Genomic DNA, 20,131 nt, shown 5'->3' on the forward strand with positions numbered 1-20,131 from the left:
TTAAAACCTACTCCTTTGACTAAACATTTGGTCATCTGCCCTATGTGGCTAAGTGTCAAATTTTGTTTGCTAACACTACTCTGAAATGTCTTGGGATGTTTTAGTACATTAAAGGTGCTATATGGATATAAGTTGTTGTTGAAATAATTGATCATCATGAGCCTGTGTTAGTCCTTTTTCTTTTTTCTCCTTGACCTTGCTTGAGTCTTGACAAACCATGCAGCCCATTTAGATGACGGGATGAGCTGCTAACTTATTGCTAAGCCTCTGAAGGTGCTGTTGTGAAAACCTGATTCAAAATGATATGTGGCAGCAATTCCATGTGATGAATCCTTGCTCTGGGGAAGTGTCTGGCCTCCATTTAACTCCCTCCGTAACTGCATGGAGGAATAATGGTTATTCAGCACATGGAGGATTGCAGGCAATGTCCCATATTGTTCCAATCCATTGAGATGCGCATTGGTGTTACATCCAATATATTCTGGTTATGTTCCTAATATAAGAATGGATCTGTCTTGTTACTGTGCATTCATCCCCCTGCAAGGCCTGTTTGGCCTATGCCTATCACAATGGCCTGGATATCGCAGTCAACAGCAAAGTGATGGCATTCATTGCTGACCTTGAAGAAAGTTTCCTGCAAAGATCTCATGATCACAATAGAGTGGATTCTACTTTTTACTATGTTTAGTTAATTCTGGTGCCAAGTGTAGGAGCTCTCCAATGCCAGCAACAGTGATGCCATCAAGCAGACTAATCAGCTAATCACATTGATGAATTCTCTTAGACAGCAAATCAGGAAGCAAGAACTGATTTTCCTTCACCTTTTAATTATTTTAGAGTGTAAAATAAAGATTGGGACACTGAATTGAAGTAAAAAATTGAAATATCAAACAAATTGAAAAAATATGTTTTACTATTTTAATAATTATTTATTTTATATAAAAAAAATTAACATTCCACAAATATAAAGTAAGTTTTTCAGGGCCAGGGAGGTTGCACAGTAATTATGGCTTGGTATACTGTAGAAACCTAGTTACAACTCATTCAACAAGGCATAACATTTTCATGTTTTTACAGCAGTGTTATTAGCATAAAAAGTGGATGCTCATTCTCAATGCAGTAATTTCTATCTGAAAGGATTTCAACAGCACACCCTATGGGGGAGTGATGAATCACTGACAGCAACTTATGGATATCCACATTTAACCGTGTATGCACTATCCATATAAAAGATTAATGACAGGGGACACTGGCAGTTTTACCAACGTTACAACTGCAAAATTCAGGCCAACATATATTTTATTGAGCACTCTTAAAAACTTATAAATGGTGTCATTTGTCATTGAAGGTCTAAGAAACCAAATCAATTCTATTGTATTATAAACAATGAATATGAAATTATTCATAATATATGCACTGAATTTTTAAAATTTGCTTTAAATAATCAGCCAGAATATTATTTATTGATACCTAAACTAATTTTATCAGCATATTTAGTATAGAGAAAGGACAATTGTCAGCATTCATATTATTAAAATTGTAAATTCAGCATCTTATTTATGGTTTAATATAAAGTGAAGGTATTCCTGTTTGCTCTTGAGTATAAACATGGAAAGGAAGATTAATTGTGACCATGTTACTTTTAAGCAATGGAGGAAATACATAGTGCCACCTCCAGATGCCCTGTAACAACCTATAGTTTCTAATGTAGGCGTCACTGCCAAATGGAGAATAAGAGACTTTGAGAAACGCACAAGGCTACTCTGTTTAAAATGATGGGTTAATGTTAGTGTTAAATTAACACTGACTGGAAATTATCATCATGGAATCCATTTCTATCATCCCTCTGGACTGCTGCTTACTTGACAGCTTGGAGGGTGGATGTCAGCAGGCAATTCGAGCAAGGGAAGCATTACAGTCAAGCCTGATCCTGTGCCTGCCTGGTATCCAAACACATGCACTTCCTGACAGGAACCATAGGATTGCAATCAGTAGCAGAAAACCTAGCAGAAACTTCTCTTCCATGGGCCACAGCTACAAGGTCACAGGCCTATTGTACTGATCCAACAGCCAAGCTGAGATCAGTTAGCTCAATACCAGGAATTAAACCTGAGGCCTTCCTGACTCAGTAACCCACCATATTTATGAACTTAGCCATCAACGTAGTTAAACTCTCTGACATTTGCATTCCTTTGTTACTAATGAATGCAAACAATAAATTTTGTTTAGTGATAATTAGTAATTCTTAGGGACACCCTCTGCAATAGAAAAGTAAACTGTACGCTATCAGTGATGTTGGTGTGAACAGAAACAAGGTACATGCTATGTACAATATTTATCCAGCGAGGTGGGCCTTTATTGGGCAAACATCTGTTAATGAGACACAGCCTGTGCTGTTTGTTGTAGTTCACCCATTTGATAAACGTTGTAATTAACTGATATAGATGTTCTATGGGTCAGGATTGGGACAATGGGAGGTTTCTTTTTTATTAAGAGTGAGGTCATGTGGCGACCTTACCATCTGTCAGAATTCCTTTCACTAAATCAAGCCACACTTTAGAAAATGACGCCAAATTGTGCGGAAGTAGGTTTAAGCACTAAAACTTAGAAATAAAGTGCAGACCTCCATCAGAACTCTAGTCAGTATTTCTAGCGATTTAAAAAAAACTCTGGTGAGAAGTATCTTTCCCATAACTACCACAGGCTGAGACCATCATGGGTCTTGAGTATTCTGTCAAAGAAGTTTCTCTTTCACTTCTTTGTAAGTTATGGGGGTTCCCCCCACCTCATCTGCCATAACTTTGGTGAAAAATCCATGGTAGCCCCAGAATGCCATTTGCAGAGTTCTCCCAGGTTTTCTGCAGTTCATCCACCAAGTTCCGTAGACAAACAAGAGCTGGGAAATACATTGGTGAAGCTTCAGCAAACTTTGTGACCTTCCTGTGTCTATATTTTTCAGGCGGAGTTCCTTAACAGAGAGCAGTACTATGGATGAACATCCCATTTCCAAACCCATGAACACAGGCAGCATGACTCTCCCAGCCATATCGAAGTCACCCACCATCAGCAAAACCAACATACAATCTGACTTGGGCAACGTATGGAAATATACTCCTTGTTGTGTTTTACTTATTCCTAGTATGTGGGTGTAGCTGGTAAGGCTACATCAATTGGCCATCCCTAGGGCAAAAGCTTTAGCTTGGCGGGCAAGCGTGCACCCGACCTGCTTGAGCGTAAAATGACATGCGTTGACATCGGGCAAGTGTCCTGACGTCAATGCACAGTCACACGATATTTTGTTCGGTGGGTGTGAGCCGGAGTCGGCAACACACCCGCCAACAATTAAAAGGTCTGTTAAGGCCATTAGCAAGGTTATGAAATTGAACTTTTCGCTGCCCATCAAATTTTACATTGGCGGGCAGGCAAAAAGGCCAAGCGGCCTTTGTACTTTTTAGGAGACCTCATCCCCAGGTGGGATGAGGTTTCCTAAAGCAAATAAAAATAAAATTTAAAATTTAAGTCACATGAGGGGACATGTTTTATTACATTATTTATTTCTTGAAACATTTTCAATAAAAGTAATCTCCCTGAGGTAGCTCTGTGCCTCAGGAAGATTATGAAGCACGCACTTGCGCGCATACATGAAGGTCGCGCTTGTCCCCCCTCCCCCTGCCTGCACGAGCAGCACTGAGTGCTGCTGCTCGCATTTCATGCTGGGCGGGCATTAATTGGCCCACCAGTGTGAAATCGCCTTCTGGCCTCGATCGCGGGCGGCAGGCGCCTTCCCAACTGCCCCCGCCGAGCCTGCCCGACAAGGGCAAGATTCTGCCCCTAGTTTTTTCTATGCAGTTGAGTAGCCACTTAAGAAGACATTAAGAGTCAATTACATAACCTAACCAGGGAATTAATGACCAGTTGAGGTTTGCAAGGATCTGCCCTGGTCCTGTCCTATTCAAATTATTCATTAATGATCTAAGGGCTTAAGATGCTGAGAGGCTCAGATATAACCAAACCACAATACACAAAACTACAATAGATAGCTTCAAAATGAACAAACCTCAAGAGAGAAGAATTTTTTCCCACACAGAATAGTGGAAATGGGGAATAGACTCTTAGGAAAATGAGTTGAGTCTATTAACTCCTTCAAAGAACACCTAAATAAATGTGATTGGGAACAAATTGAAAATTACAAGGATGGATATATAGCAGTGTTACTGACTTTTTGTTAAAGGCCATAATCAAATGAACGAACATGCCTTATCATGAAATATGAGGAAAAAATAGCCCTGCCTCCAAATAAGAGTGCTTGCTTTTTCTCTCTGGAAAGCACAAGTGTTGAATCCCACATAGCTCCTTTAGAAGATAAAGTATATGGATAGAGTCCATCAGAAGGTAGATTGTATGTGGGCTTTGGAAGTAATGGGCTGGATGTGATTCGTGGACTTTATAGCGCATACTTTCTCAACAAACCAATCATTAAGTGATATAATTTCATATGGTAGTACTGTATTAGATATAAAAATTATATTAACTATAAAACCCAAGCTACTTGGATAAACTTCTAAAGTTTATGGAATGTTTTAATTTTCTTCTTTCAGGAAACCCGCACAAAAAAACACAGCAGAATTTCAATGGATGAAAACGTTTCTGAGAATGTGTTTAAAAAGAGTGCAAAAAGCATTCTGAAGCCCACAGGTGAGCTTTGGCACATCAGTGTCTCTTGAGTTAAATTCAGTCAAAAGTTTATTTAAAGTGTTTTGAAAATGTTCTACACCTCGCCAAACCAAAGGGAAGTCCAGAAGCTTCCTTAGAAGGAGGAAGATTCAACCCATGCCACATTTGTGCACTTACTAATACCAGTTTCAGAGAAAATCTAGCAAAATGTGTAGCAGCAGATCACTTCGTCACACAGATAATGTATGGCACAGGGAGACTAAGGAAGGAAACAAAAATAACTTTAAAGTATTATGCTCAATCTCTCACCTACGCTGAATTAGCATTCTTAGTAGGAGTACTAGATTTGGCCTCTGTATCCCTTGTCTAATATGGAGAAAAACCAACCAAGGTTCCTGTTCCTGATTGATGTCCAGTGGCCCACATTGGAAAAAGCCTTTAGCCGGCAGATTAGGAAGGGATCAAGCTTGGCTGTGAATCTCCACCACAATTGAACTGGCTGCTGAAAGTCACTCATTATGAACAGACCATTGATAAGGTATTGGATAGCAATCATGGACACTGGAACCACAATTTAACATCAGTCATATTAGTTATGTCAGGATGTGAAAACTTGTAGGGTGGGGGGCAGGGGGCAGGGGGTGATCACTGGGGATTGGGGCAGAATCTTAAAAAGACAAGTCTCACTCTCAAAAATATAAAATTTAAAGGCTCAACTCCAAAAGGAGTAGACTTCATTTGTGTGCTATACCAGAGATGAAAATCCAAACCAATATGCTGTCTTCAGCTGCCATTCACAATGCAGTGATGATTTGCTAATTTCATCCAGGTCTTCAATTGGGGCTCCACCTTGTTTTGTGCATCAGCACTTTCTTAACTGACTACAGAATGCTTTTGGCAGAAGCCATTGTGGTTCTCCGATTGCTTGTTTATCTCTGTCTGCATTGTGAAGTATGAGATTATTATTTGCCCACAATCACATAGTGTACAGTGTATGTGGTGTTTCTGGTATGTGGGCTATTTTTCACCTAGTTTTGGTTTAACACAAAGGCTGTCTGGTTGGTGTCTGAATCAAAATTCCTTGTCAACCCCGTTGAAATTCCATAAGGCATCACTAGGTGCAGCTTTACCCCAATCTGTGCTTTTGAAATAATTATTTTATATTCAAATCCTCTATTAGATTATAGTAAATCTGTGATGGATCTTCACGTATCGGATTCTGCAAACTTAAGTGATTCCATGGGAGACCGTAGTCAGTCAGTTCCAGGTCTCAATGTGGAGCAGGTCTGTACGTGTATTTTTATGTGAGAACTTTATACCCTGCATCTAGTTCAGTGATCACCACCTTCCACTTTCAGAACATTGCCTACTTACAACTCGCTCTCTTCATCGGTTTTGGCTGCCCTTCAAAACTAAAGTTTATCCAGAACTTTGCAGAGCCCAAGTCCTCCTACATAAAGCCATTGCCTTCCACATCATTTTCATGCTTTGCAATGCCCATGTGCCCCATAAACTGATTCAAAATCCACATTCTCAAATTGCTCCATTACAATGCTATAGCTTACCTGGGGTAGTTTCTCCAGGTATGTGCTCCATCCTTCTGAATCCAGTTTACTGCTTTCTATTCCCTCTGCTTCTCAGTCAACCGTTACATCTCTGCTGCCTTTTCCCAAATCACCTTGCCTTGTCAGCTGCTTCCCTGCCTTCAAAGCCTAACTTTTTTACCCATACCATAAATTTCTCCTTCCCTATTTCCCATCCACCACTCTCCTTTGTAAGTACTTGCAGACTTTTTGTTGCGTGTGGATGTTCTATAAATGTAAGTTGTTTTGTTGTTAAACTCTCTCTTGGGTGCTGAGCAAGAGACTTCCAGAGCCCTAATCGCTAATAGATCCAAGAAATGGTTTGGTAGAATGTTTATCTTGCACACAGTCCGCAGTAACATGCCTGTACTTGGTATTATTGCTGTTAGAAGTGCCATAAGCAGCTGTATGCTGTGCCTAAACACAGTGCATGCGAAGGAAATAGATAATGTAATGATCCTAGAGGTTTTGAAAGGCTAATATGCTGTGATAACATCTACACAGACTCCACAAGCTGGAGGGGAGAAAATTAGTAGAGGGTCCCTGTTCATGATGTTTGTCGCTTAATCTCTGTTGGAAATGTGTGTGGCTGTCAGAGTGAGTGGCAGATTAGGCTAGGCTGTGATGATTCCAAAGTTTAAGTGGCTTCCCGACACTCGTGGCTTGATTTTTCAGTTTACCGTGGGGGTCAGATCGGGTGCATGATGCTTTGAAAATAGTGCTCCTGAATGCGCTGCTATTTTCAAGGCAGGGGATGAGAGGAGAGAGCCAGGAACCCACTCACCTCCCATTTACTTCCTGCAAAGCTCCTTGAGGAACTTGTTGACAGCCTGGGGAGGGCCAGGTGCTTTTCAAATCACTGATTGGCAAACCCGAAGAGTCTGGTGAGCCCACATCAGTGTGATGCAATGTGGGGAGCTATCAATTAATGTTTATTGTGAAGAAAAGTTTTTGGCAAAAGGGGTACTTACGTTAAATAAGATATATTATCTCATTAGCCATTTGGCCACTTCTCTATGCCATGAGGCTGCTGGTCCTCTGACATTCTGCTTCCTATATTCTGCAATACAATGACAAGCCCCATCATGGCTGCCCTCGGCCTTTGAGAATTGTGCTCTGCAGGCAGCTACCGCCTTCTGGCATCTCTTGGCACCACTAATTGAGCACTGAGCTCGCTGCTAGTCCAATTAGCGCGTCAGCACTTGAAGATAGCATGAGCAACACAAACACGGCATGGGATCAGGACCCTTCAGAAATAATAAAAGCAAAATACTGCGGATGCTGGAAATCTGAAATAGAAACAGAAAATGCTGGTAGAACTCAGTAGGTCTGGCAGCATCTGTGGAGAGAGAAACAGAGTTAACTTTTCGAGTCTATATGACTCTTCCTCAGAGCTAAAGAGTTCCCTTAAGAAATGACCCGGGCGTCAAGTTCCTGACCCCTGATTGAAAATCAAGCCCTAACTGTTCACTCTTGCACAAATATGGTCTCTTAGCAAATATACTAAAGTGGCTGAAATCTGAGCCGGCTTTTATTCTTCTGTTCTTTCCAGCCTGCGATTTTCTGCCAATTAAAGTGAATACATGGGAAATATCCTACTGCATGAGAACAGCTCTTGAATGCTTTAAATTTAAGCAATTCAAAGGTTGAGAAATAAACTAAGCATTGTAATAGGGCTGAATTGGTAAATCAACAGGTGAACAGTGAAAGGGATTCAAAGAAGTATTTGATAAAGTACAAAACCAGTTCATTCCTCTAAAATGCAGAAGTTCCACTTGTACAGTTAAGCAACCAAAGTTAACAGAATCTAGAGATGAGTCAAAATCAAACGAAAAGACAAATCTTACACAAATGCTAGAAAAAGTGGAAAACCGACAAACAGGAAGAGGTATAAAAAGCAGCAGAGGGATGCAAAAGAAGTAATAAGAGCTGCAAAAATAAATATAAAAATAATATGCAAGAAATATAAAAGCTAAGAGCAAAGTTTGTATTAATATTAAAAGAAAGAAAGTGGTAATTTCTATCTTTTGACAGGAGGAGGAGGAAGAGGACATTGATAAATTGGTGAAAATTCACCGGTTGACAAACGCTCGTCAAAGCCTCCAGAGTGGCAATTCTGTTGTAAGTGGCTTAGCAAAATATTGTAATTGTGAATTTTCGTATATTATAATTCCTCATGCATGAGATGCATGCATAGAAACCAATTTGAGATTAAATTTATTGGTCATTCATAGTCAGAATGGGGAGAAAATCTAGTTCGTAACACCACCGTGAACATCGATACTTCACCAAGATATTCTATTATTGGGCAGTATTTACTGATATAGAGATAAAAACAAAAAAAACTGCGGATGCTGGAAATCCAAAACAAAAACAAAAACAGAATTACCTGGAAAAACTCAGCAGGTCTGGCAGCATCGGCGGAGAAGAAAAGAATTGACGTTTCGAGTCCTCATGACCCTTCGACAGAACTTGGAAGTTCTCCGCCGATGCTGCCAGACCTGCTGAGTTTTTCCAGGTAATTCTGTTTTTGTTTTTGTTTACTGATGTAGGCTGATTGTAATGATGCTGGATCTCTCTCCCATATATCATAGTGTGCTGATACATTCTAGTGAAATTTCTTATTTTGTGTTCTTTCCTTCTCAAGCATGAGCACATGTTATAACTGAGAGGCCAAACAGCCTATGTACTACTCAGCCTCCATTAATACCCTAATCCAGCAGATCTTGGTTTGATTTTTTTTTCATTTCTCCTATGAACAGTGTTCATTTCTCCTGAGACTGGGGACTTAGTGGTGTGGGAAAAGCAACTGAACCTATCCATGAAAGTCGCTGTTGTAATATTTTTGCCAAAAGAAATAAATGTTCCTCTCAAGATCACTCCAAGTTTTTTTTTAGCATTTTATTGAGTGGTTCACTCTAGGGAGAAATTAATATTTCCTTTGTTCCCTCCTCTCCTGAGAGCACTGACTCCTTGCTGGGGTAAGATCCCAAAGAGTGTCAGTCAGACTCCAGTAACTCAATTCTGTGGCCTTTATAATAGAATCTTTGATTCTGACAAATTTGATCCAGTCCTCCCAAAACATTTATATATATATATATGCATCTCCAGCAGGGGTCACTGGGTGGCTGTCAGGAACAGAAATGCTGCCAATTTTGCAATCGGTAGCCTAGGGCCAGTCAATCCAATTGCAGTGTTCTTACTCTCATCAGCTGACTCAGCATAGGTGAGGTTTGAACCCTGGGACATCCATATTCCATTTGGCTCAGCTATTCACTGGATAAACTGACCATTAGAGGAGAAGAAAAATGTTATTGTTTAAAGAAATCATCAAGATACAATTCTAAAATGAACCTGTTCTCATTAGCTGTCTGATGTAAATATCCTTCCATCCAGGCCAAGTTAACCCAAAGAGTACCAACACCCATTTTGGGATAAAATTTAACCTATTTTGATGTATTTCTTATAAACACAGTTCCATGGCTAACCAACTTTTTCTGATCATAAATGTTACTTCCCTAATATTTCACTGTACCCATACCCAAGCAAATCGGATAGTGTTGAGAGATCTTTTTCTATTAAATTTGTGCTACCTTATCTGACCTGAGTGTAATGATAGGACTGTACAGAGGAGGTTCTACATTAACTCATGATATCTGATCGAGGAGTATTTTATGGCGATACTGAATATCAAAAGCGGTTGCTTATTTCCCAACCCTGGCATTCCTTACCTCGAAGACCATAAAGCCTTCCTCCAATTCCTTACCTGAAGAAAAATGGTTTGAAACCTATCAGGAAGTGGTATTGACTCTTTTAAATATATTAAGATTACATAAATGATATTGAAGATATCTCAATATAAATTATATGAGATAGATTTAACAAATGGGGATCTGTAGTTTGCTTTGTTATTAGTTTACTTTCGGATTAACATTGCGGCACTTTTATTTCAGAGTACAACAGGCAGCATGATTAGCATCTACAGTGAGGCAGGTGACTATGGCAATGTCACAGTTACTGGGGAAATCATTTTCCTTCTGAATTATGACCAAAAGAAACAGGCACTTAATATACATGTGAAGGAGTGTCGTAACCTGGCTCATGGAGATGAGAACAAGAAGCGGTCAAACCCGTAAGTGTGTCTGTTTATGGAATACCAACTGTTTCTAAAAAATACTCTCCGTGTATTGAAGCAAATACACCTCTTGTGAATTTGACAGCAAAATGCAGGCCATTGTTCAGTTGAAAGGTTTGTCATTAAAGCTTTGAGTTAAATAATTTCCCTGTAGGCTAGAGATAAGTGGATACCACGTTCAATGAGTTGAACATTTCATGATGTTTACTTGAAAGTTAACACACACATTGTATGCTGGAATTATAGTCAGAATATCAAATATGTTCCCCCCAACCATTTTCCTGACTTTATATTACAATGTCATGACCGCAATTCTGAGATACATTCTGGCAGTCTGCTGAGCTATTCGGATACCGTTGATGGTGTACAAAGACTGCACAATGGGTTAGTAAGGTTTCTGCCTCTACAGATAAACTATAACTAAAATTTCATTTTGGATATGTAACACCCATACAGTTACTGGAACAATTTTGAATTCTTCCTCTTTGCAGATGAGTTATATTGGCTGGGTATGATTGTATAATAAAATGCTCCTTCTACTCTGCCCCAACATTAATGCCTCAGTACAATCTCACGAACCCTCCAACTGCACCAATCCAACATGCTCTTCAGTTCCCTTATCAGTTAACCTCTGGCCTCTCTAAGTGTAATTGTCTATTACAGGGCGAATATCCTTCATCTGTAAATCCAAAAACTGGACACATCCAAAAACTGCACTTTTTTTGAACCTCATTGACTTCTAGTTGTTTGTCTACACTGTTTACCTTGCAATTTTTGTGGTGAACATGTCAAAAGAAAACTTATTACAGATACACTATTTATTATTCAGTGATACATCTTACTTTTCTAGCTATTTTATTTACTTTAGACAATAGCTAGTCTAGGCTGAGGCTGTCAAAATGTAAGTTTATATGCAGTATCCAAAACTGAAACTGTCTGAAATGTAATCAGCCCCGACGGTTTTGGGTAAAAGGTGCTCGACTTGTATTGCCAACAGTTTTGTGCTGTTGGATCATTTTCACATAGGATCCTTACAGCCAGCAGGAAAAATTAGGTTTAATCCCATCAGTTTGGGCTAGATTTCAAACGCATATCCCAGAGGTCAAATAACACTTGTCTAAATTAATTGGCCACACAATTCCCTCCAAGTTATCTTCTTAAGAATAGTTATAGATCATAATGAAGCCATTCAACCCTCAAATTATTAGTTCTTTGTTAGAATGAAAGGAAAGTGAAAGGAGAGAGAATGGAAGGAAAGTGAGCTATGATGAGCAGAAACATGTTTTCAACAATTTTATTTTGATTTTGAAAAATGTTTGAACTCTTTTGCCAATTTTCTACCAACCTCTTACCTCAGGCCATTGACTCCTTGCTAGAGTATGGTGCTATGATTACTGATCACTCCCAGCTGTCTTGCTAACATCTAATAAATTATATGTGAATGTTGACTAGCTATTTGGCCTTGCGAACCACTGTATCTGAGCTCTATTGTGCCCACATTGAAGTTAATTCATGCAGTTTCAGCGAGGATTGTAATAGGAGTGGAGATGCTGGCCAATTTCTTCAATCCATCATCCAGGGGTCCCAAGAGCGATTATTTCGTTTTTTGAGGCTTTATCACAAGATAGGTCGATCTTGGCCTTCCAGAATACCAACCCTACCATCTTCTCGTAACAACATCCAGCTGTTTCTGAAATAAATATAATGCTCTAAAAGATGTTAAAAAAAACAAAATGCTGGAAACTCAGCAAATCAAGGAGCATCTGTAGAGAAAGGGAAGCATTGATGTTCCATTCACAGCCCTTCATTAGAGTTCTGATGAAGAGGTATGCCTGAAACATCAGAATGTTTTCAATAAATGAAGTCAATTTGTGGACACTCTTGCTTAATTCTCCTATCGGTGTCGGTGTTTGAGCTGATAATCTAGGATGCCACTCCAGTGCAATGCAGACAAATTGCTACATTCTAGTGCTTCAGGTGAGTGTTAAGATCCTGTGGCATTATTTTGAAGTGCAGGGAATTGTCCTCATGCTCTGCCTAAAATTCCTCCCCTAACCAATAGCATCATGACAGGTCATTCATTGCATGCTATCTAAGAAATATTGCAGATAGAGAATGTTCATATAACAGTTACTGAATTCTATTGTGTAAAACACTTTTGAGATGTTTAGATGTAGAAAAATTGTTTACAAACTCAAGTGGTATGTTGCAGTAATAAGAATACTAATATTTTACTATCACTGTTTGATTCTGTATGTGTGTGTGTGTATTTGTAGGGGAGAGGGGTAGCTGAAAGCAGTCTGTGGGTTAAAAAGACAGGATCCTGTCACATTAACCTGCATCAGTCTCAATAAGCCAGATGCACCAGACTGGAATGACACACTGCAGTTAGTGGGAAGAAAGGTTAGCTGGTGCCCAGGACAGCTGACAGTGCAGATGCTATCCTGTTCCAATTCACTACCAGCAACCAATTCTTCAAAAATAGCATAATTAAAACATAATATTTTGTTTAAAAAAAACATTTTTTTTCTGCAGCTATGTGAAGTCTTATCTGTTACCAGATAAATCCCGACAAAGTAAACGAAAGACTACAGTTAAACGTAATACAACTGACCCTGTCTACAATGAAATCTTACGGGTAAGGCTTAAAAGGCCGTTTGCTTGTCTTTGCAATTAGCACTGAAGGAAAGGAGTTTGTGGGATTTGTGAAGAGAAGGGGGATACAATGGCCTGCAGTACCCCCAGTTCTGTTGGAAATCCTACTCTTTACAGGATTCCACATCAACTACAGATGCAGGAAGAAGCCACGTAATATAGGGTATCCAAGGCACAGTGTGGTCTGAGTGAATTCTCAATCATCAGATTTAAGAGCTTGAGCAAGAAATTTGATTAAGAATTTTTGGTGTATTTTGTTAAAATTTCTAAATGATTTAAAATTAAATGCAGTGGGAACATGCTTTGTGTTTTAGTTTTGGATGCACAAATCTCGCATCTTACATTCATATTGAAGACATAGCAGGCCTCAACTAAATCCTCAAAATAACCTCTAATTGTACACTTATTTATTATTGGCACCATTCTTTCCATCTTTAATTCCACTTCCTGGCCAATAGGGTGGCCGGTGACCTGTTCCGGGCCCACCAGGTTCCAAAACTGCTTTCCCACCTCTGGGATCTGAATTGACATCAGTCCAGACTGCTGGAATATTGCCAGTGAATGTAGGCCAACAAGTGTTAAAGAGCGATTCTGCAAACTGTCCACAATTCTGTAAAAATTACTAGTCTCCGATCTAAGAAATTAAAATGTCTCTCTGATGCAGTGGGGGGGTGTTATTCTGAGGTTCTTTATTGGGACAGTGAGGAAACAGTTTTACCCTGCATATAGCCAAGGCTATATCTGACCTGGAACTGCTTAATTGGACAGGAGAGAGGTTATTGCTTCAATGATTTGCACAATTTTCTCTATTAATGTTCAAAGAAAATAAATTAGATTTTATGGACCTTGCTGAGTGTTTCAGGTGTTTTTTTTCCCCCTAATCAGTACGACATCAGTGAGTCACAGTTAATTATGAGGACGTTGCAACTTTCTGTCTGGCACTCTGACCGCTTTGGACGGAATGCTTTTCTGGGAGAGGTGGATCTCTCACTAGATATTTGGAACTTCAATAATGAGTCTGAGGAATGCCTTCCTCTTCACAGTAAGGTAAGGGCAAGACTTGTTTATAAACCTCATTTAAACAGTACAAAAGCAGCAAACTTATTTTCTGGATTGTTTGCTCTCTTTTCAATTCAATCTAAAGTTCTAGGTGGCCTCTGTCAGGTATAGGGAAAGAATCTGAATGCTTTTTGTGCTGGTAATTGTTGGAGAGAGATACATTTCAATTTTATTTGCAATAAGAGGCTGGGATTTTCCAGCCCTGACATGGCAGGACCTACACAGGGGATGCGGCGGGTCAGCCAAAAGTCCGCTGACTTTTGGCGGGACCAGAAGATTCTGGCAATGGGCAGGGCCGGATCCACTTTAGGATTCTTTAAAATTCTGCTGAATGCCAATTTAAATAACACAAGCAAGTCCTGTACTCCACATTCAGAACTCTGTCAAAACATTCCTGATAGTAGATGAATCCAACTCTTCCCTCTATATTTCCAGATATTAAAGGAGCAAGGAAACTTTCTGGATAAATGATGTGAACTCAGACATGGAAACAGTTTCCCTTTACATCTCTATTCACACACTTAATGAATTTAAATGCCTCCATCAAATCTCCTCTTGCTCTTCAAGCAGAGAAACCTAACTCCACTTTTGCCAGATACAAGAAAAATACTGCGGATGCTGGAAATCTGAAATAAAAACAAAACATGCTGGAAAAACTCAGCAAGTCTGGCAACATCTGTGGAGAGAAAAACATAGTTAACGTTTCAAGTCCATATGACTCTTCTTCAATGACACGGGCTCATAGTGTTAATTCTGTTTCTCGCTCCACAGATGTTGCCAGACCTGCTGAGCTTTTCCAGCATTTTTTGTTTTTATTCCAGTCTCTCCAGTCCGTCCAGTTAACTGTAATCTAATCCCTTTAACTGTTCCAGCAAATCTCTTCTGGACTCTCTCCAAAGTCTTCACATTCATCCTAGGGTGCAGTGAAGTGATGAGAAATTACAGTTATGTGGATAGACTAGTGGAGATGGAATTGTTGTTCTTAAAGCAGCAAAGACCAAGAGATTTATTGGAGATGGTTAAACTCATAAAGTGTCTAGATAGAGTAAATAAAGAGTAGTTGTTTCCAATGGCTGAAGAGTTGATAACCAGAGATTTAAGGTGATTGGCAAAAGAACCAGAGGGTGCATGAGGAAAAAGCATTTTTACAGAACAAATGATGAGGATTTGGAATGCACTGTGTTGGAAGCAGATACAATATCAACATTCAAAAGGGAATTGGTTAAATACTTCAACGTCAACAACATTGGAAGGATATGGGGAAAGAATAGGTCACTGGGACTAATTAGGTTGCTCTTTAATAGAGCAGGTGCAGACATGATGGGCTGATGGCCTCCCCCTGTGTTATTCCTTCTGTGATTGTTCTCTATTGTAGCAAGGAGCGAGAGTTCAGACAGCTATGTTGTCTGTCCAGTGCCAGGGTTTGCGACATAGGGGTATTGTTACTGGACTAGTATTCCAGAAACCTAGGCTAATGCTCTGGGGATTCAGGTTCAAATCCCACCATGGCAGATGGTGAAACTCGAATTCAATAAAAATCTGGAATTAAAAGTCTGATGTGACTGTGAAACCATTGCCGATTGTCATAAAAACCCATCTGGTTCACTAATGTCATTTAGGGAAGCAACTCTCCCATCCTTACCTGGTCTGGCCGATATGTGACTCGAGGCCCACAGTAATGCGTTGACTCTTAAATATCCTCTGAACAAGGGCAATTAGGCTTGGGCAATAAATGCTGGTCTAGCCAGCATCGCCCACAACCCATGAACAAATGAAAAAAATTGCTCAGGGCTGGAGAGGAACTTGCAGTGGGAGAGGGAAGATCCTGTGGTCATGGTCCATGTAGGTACCAATGACATAGGCAGGATGAAGAAAGAGACTCTGCATAGTCAGTTTGAGGAGATAGGCACCAAATTAAGAAGCAGAGCCTCAAAGGTAATCACTTCTGGATTATTGCATGGGCCATGTGAAAATTGGCGTAGAACAAATAAGATTAGAGAAATGAATGTGTGGCTTAAAGATTGGTTTTGAAGAAGTGGGTTCCAGTTCATGGGGCACTGGCACCAATATTGGGGAAAGTGAGATCTGGACTGTTGGGCCGGTCTACACTTGAACTGGGCTGGGGCTGGTGTCCTTGCAAGCCGCATAACTAGGGAAGTAGAAAGGGTTTTAAATTGAACAGTGGGGCAAGGGATCAAATTTGGCAAGATGTGGTAAACCAAAGAGCAGAGACAAGGCAAGAGAGAAAGGTATTAATATGGAAATGGTAAACAGACTGTGACAGAAAGGGACAGAGAGTGCAACGCTAAACAGTATATCAGGTAAGGCCAGGTGCTACATAAATACTAAAAGGACAAAACTAAAGGCTCTGTATCTAAATGCATGTAGCATTTGAAACAAAACAGATGAACTGATACTACAAATAGAAATAAATAAGTACAATCTGATAGCCATTGCAGAGATATGGCTACAGGATGACATAGATTGGGAAATGAATATTGAAGGGTACGTGACATTTAGGAAGGACAGGAAGTTAGGAATAGGTGGAGGTGTGGCTCTGTTAATTAATGCTGGTATTAGCACATTAGAGAGGGATGACCTAAGTTCAGGAAACCAAGATGTAGAAGCGGTTTGGGTTGAGATGAGAAATGATAAAGGCAAGAAGTAACTTGTGGGAGTAGTGTACAGGCCTCCTAATTGTAACTACATGGTAGGACAGTATAAAAGAAGAGATAATGGGATCTTGTCAGAAAGGTACAGCAATAGGCATGGGGGTTTTAATCTACATACAGACTGGAAAAATCAGATGGACAAAGGGAGCTCATAGAATGTTTCCGGGATAGTTTCTTAGAACAGCACATTCTGGCGCCAACCAGAGGACAGGCTATATTAGACTTGATATTGAGCAACGAGATAGGATTAATTGATAAACTCATAGTGAAGGCACCCCTAGATAGCAGCGATTATAATATGATTGAATTTTACATTCATTTTGAGGGAGAAACAAGTGCGTCCAAGACTAATATTTTAAACTAAATAAGAGCAATTATGAGGGTATGAAAGTGGAGCTGACTCTTAGTGTTTGATAAGCTATGAAAACCTCTGCATTTAAAATTGTCCTTATTACCTTCTTCCTCATTTCTAGCCAGATATTCATCTGACACCTTTTGAAAAGAATAAACCTATTTAGCGCTAAGTAATATTGATTCTTCACTAATTCAGCATTAATTAACATTGAGTTAGCACTAATTAACTGATGGTTATTTCACACATGATTCAGGAAAAGCATTCCAAGAATTTCTTGCTTTTATACAATGGTTATATTATTTTGAAAGACAAGCATTTCCACTGTTTTTGAGTAGACACCTGAAGACTGTACAGGTAAGATAACAATTGCGGAACGCTCAGACTGATACTTCCAACAAACTTGCAGTTGGAAAGAGAATTTTTGATTAGTATTATAACGCGGTAAATGATGTGTGTCAGGCAGATCAAATCCATGAGGGAAACTTGATCATGCGGTCACAACTGTTTTCTATTTTGTTTCAAAATGTGCACCTTGAATTCAGTAGTAATAAGTCTATCAAGACTTAATGCTTTTTTTTATAAAACTAATTTACATGTTTATTAATAAAAGATCTTAAAACACATACATAGGTCTACAAATTACTACTATAATAACTCCTAAATCCCCCAATTAATCTGGCTCCCAGTGACACCTCCGTTCAGGCAACAGTAAAAACAAATAGATTTAAACAGACCCAGGCAAAGCACACAATACCCTGGATAGTGATATTCAAAGTGAGTTTTCTTAACTTCAGTTCCTGTAGACAGCAACTTGATGCACAGAGGCTGGAGGCTTTTCACACTTGTTAGATCTTGGAATGCCTTTTCCCTTGCACATAACCTCATCTCCTTTATACATGTTTCTCCCACTTAATGCAAATTCCATTGTTCCCATTTGTTTTTTCAACTTTACTTTTCTCATAATATAAATCTTTTCATAGTATTAATTTTTTCAGTAACCTTTGGGAAAAATAAACACACTGTTTGACTTAGCTTCTTCTGGCTAAGTATAACATCTTACCATCTCTTTGAAATTCAAACCACTCTGGTTTATCTAAAAATGCAAATGTTCCCACACCGCACATTCTAAAACTTCAGCCACGTTTACATATTTAGCTTTTCAAATCTAGCTTCCCTTTTGATAACTCAAAGCCTCCAGACCAGCTGTCTCCAATTCAATTAAATCCCACGCACACACCCACACACACTATCCAAATCACTATTAACCTACCTTTATAATAAATCACAATATGACGAAAATTATTATATTTTCATGATAGTTAGGGAAAATACAACAAGTTAAAATAAACTCAATCAAATAATATTAAATCATTTTCTGGAATTGATTCCAGATGATTGTTTTAATCATAATATTATAATGCACAACCCTGTCAGCTGGTCCAACAAGTGAAGAGTAACCAAAGGCTGGTGGGAGGACAGATACCTCCCAATGACCAACTAGCTGGCCGCTGAGTCAATGATCAGTCAGCACCCAATGAACATATAGCATACCGCCAAGATCACCATAGATCAGGTGATCAAGAGAAAATAAGTTAATAGGTGTAAGTGCAAGGAAAAGGAACATCATCTACTTTTGGCATCCAGTGTTAACATCACACTATTTTTAGTTATATGATTTAGACTCGAGAGTAAAACTCCCTGTACTCTGCTCCGACAATATGCCTTAAGCCTAACCTCAGATATTTCCCACTGCACAAAGTTTGGGGGCAGAATTTTCTGCTTTCTGCTCTAAGTGTGGAGAGGGGACTGGAAGTCAGCATTGAAGCTACTCCTTGGCAGGAGGGAAGAACTTATGCAATTACGCACCTCTCAGTTCATTACCTGTTCATGCACGTGAAGCAAGATGGGCAGGAAGTCTGTGCCGCTTCTGCTACCTCACTGGTTCGCAGATCCATGCGCCATACTTAAGGGGCATCTGGAAAGGTATTCATTGTCTGCGACTTCATCACGTAGCACTACCTTTGGAAGTTGACCACCTCTTTCCCCACCCGCCCCCGTGGATAGATGTCTGATACGATATAGAGTGTAGCCTACGTTTTAGTGACGCTTCACTGCAGGTTCTCCTTCAGGTCATCTGGGAAAGGAGGGATGTCCTTTTTCCCAGGGATGGCAGCAGGAGGCCATCCTGCAAGACCGGGGTATCCTGGACAGACGTAGCAGCGCAGGTCAATAGCCATGGTAGAAACTGTCTGCAGTGCCACAAGACGATGAGTGATCTGCTGCGCCCCGCCATGGTAAATGCCACTGTCTGCTCAATGCAAAGTTACATTCATTGGGGCATGAAGTATTGTAAGTTTGCGACTGGAGAGGGTTTTCACACTGAAGTTTGGGTGGCAGGCATCTCTATCAGATGCATTATGTGGACCTGTGCCCAGTGCAGTCAGGGGCTGCCAATTTCTTCTGGCTTCTTGGAGGAATATAACCTGGGAGGAACTCAACCTTTAGCTAAATGTGTGACAGTGGGGATTTGCTAAGCATTGTGTAGGTCCTCAAATGTTTCTGCAAATGCAGAATGCCCCGTACACAATGGCATTCGAGGAATGTCTGTAGGACATGCATTGTTTGTCTTGAAAGTCTCCTCAGGTCAGATTTCATGCATTTCACCCCATTTGTAAATTGCCCTGTGTTTTGGATAGCACCCCCAATGCTACATTTGCAGCATTAAATGGCACAGAAGGTCCTTGGGTATGTGACTGTCATTCCATCCGATGAACATGGTCAAGCCAGTTCAAATGTTGTTTCCTTATCAAACATTGTCACATGAGGGGGACATGTTAAGGATTTTTAAATTTTTCTATTTTTACTGTTTGTACAAGTGTAAGCGATCTCCCTGTGGCAGCACATAGCCTCAGTTTTGGGGAATCCCCCCCCCACCCGCACAGGAAGTGCATTGCACTTCCCGCCAGGCATCATGCTGGGCGGGCCTTAATTGGCCCAC

The 20,131-nt window shown here is 39.9% G+C and overlaps 1 protein-coding gene across 7 annotated transcripts in view; it reads left to right on the forward strand.

The window, feature by feature from the left end:
• The window catches only part of sytl4 (synaptotagmin-like 4), a 93,867-nt gene that overhangs the window by 54,918 nt on the left and 18,818 nt on the right, over window positions 1-20,131 (forward strand). For all 7 annotated transcript variants that reach the window (XM_041195528.1, XM_041195530.1, XM_041195527.1 and 4 more), the window contains 7 exons: window positions 2,960-3,098; window positions 4,599-4,695; window positions 5,855-5,958; window positions 8,292-8,378; window positions 10,211-10,389; window positions 12,928-13,030; window positions 13,933-14,094. In XM_041195528.1, the coding sequence (XP_041051462.1) occupies window positions 2,960-3,098; window positions 4,599-4,695; window positions 5,855-5,958; window positions 8,292-8,378; window positions 10,211-10,389; window positions 12,928-13,030; window positions 13,933-14,094 (871 nt within the window). The remainder of the gene's footprint in view (window positions 1-2,959; window positions 3,099-4,598; window positions 4,696-5,854; window positions 5,959-8,291; window positions 8,379-10,210; window positions 10,390-12,927; window positions 13,031-13,932; window positions 14,095-20,131) is intronic.

Source organism: Carcharodon carcharias, chromosome 9, assembly GCF_017639515.1.
Source record: "Carcharodon carcharias isolate sCarCar2 chromosome 9, sCarCar2.pri, whole genome shotgun sequence".
NCBI lineage: Eukaryota > Metazoa > Chordata > Chondrichthyes > Lamniformes > Lamnidae > Carcharodon > Carcharodon carcharias.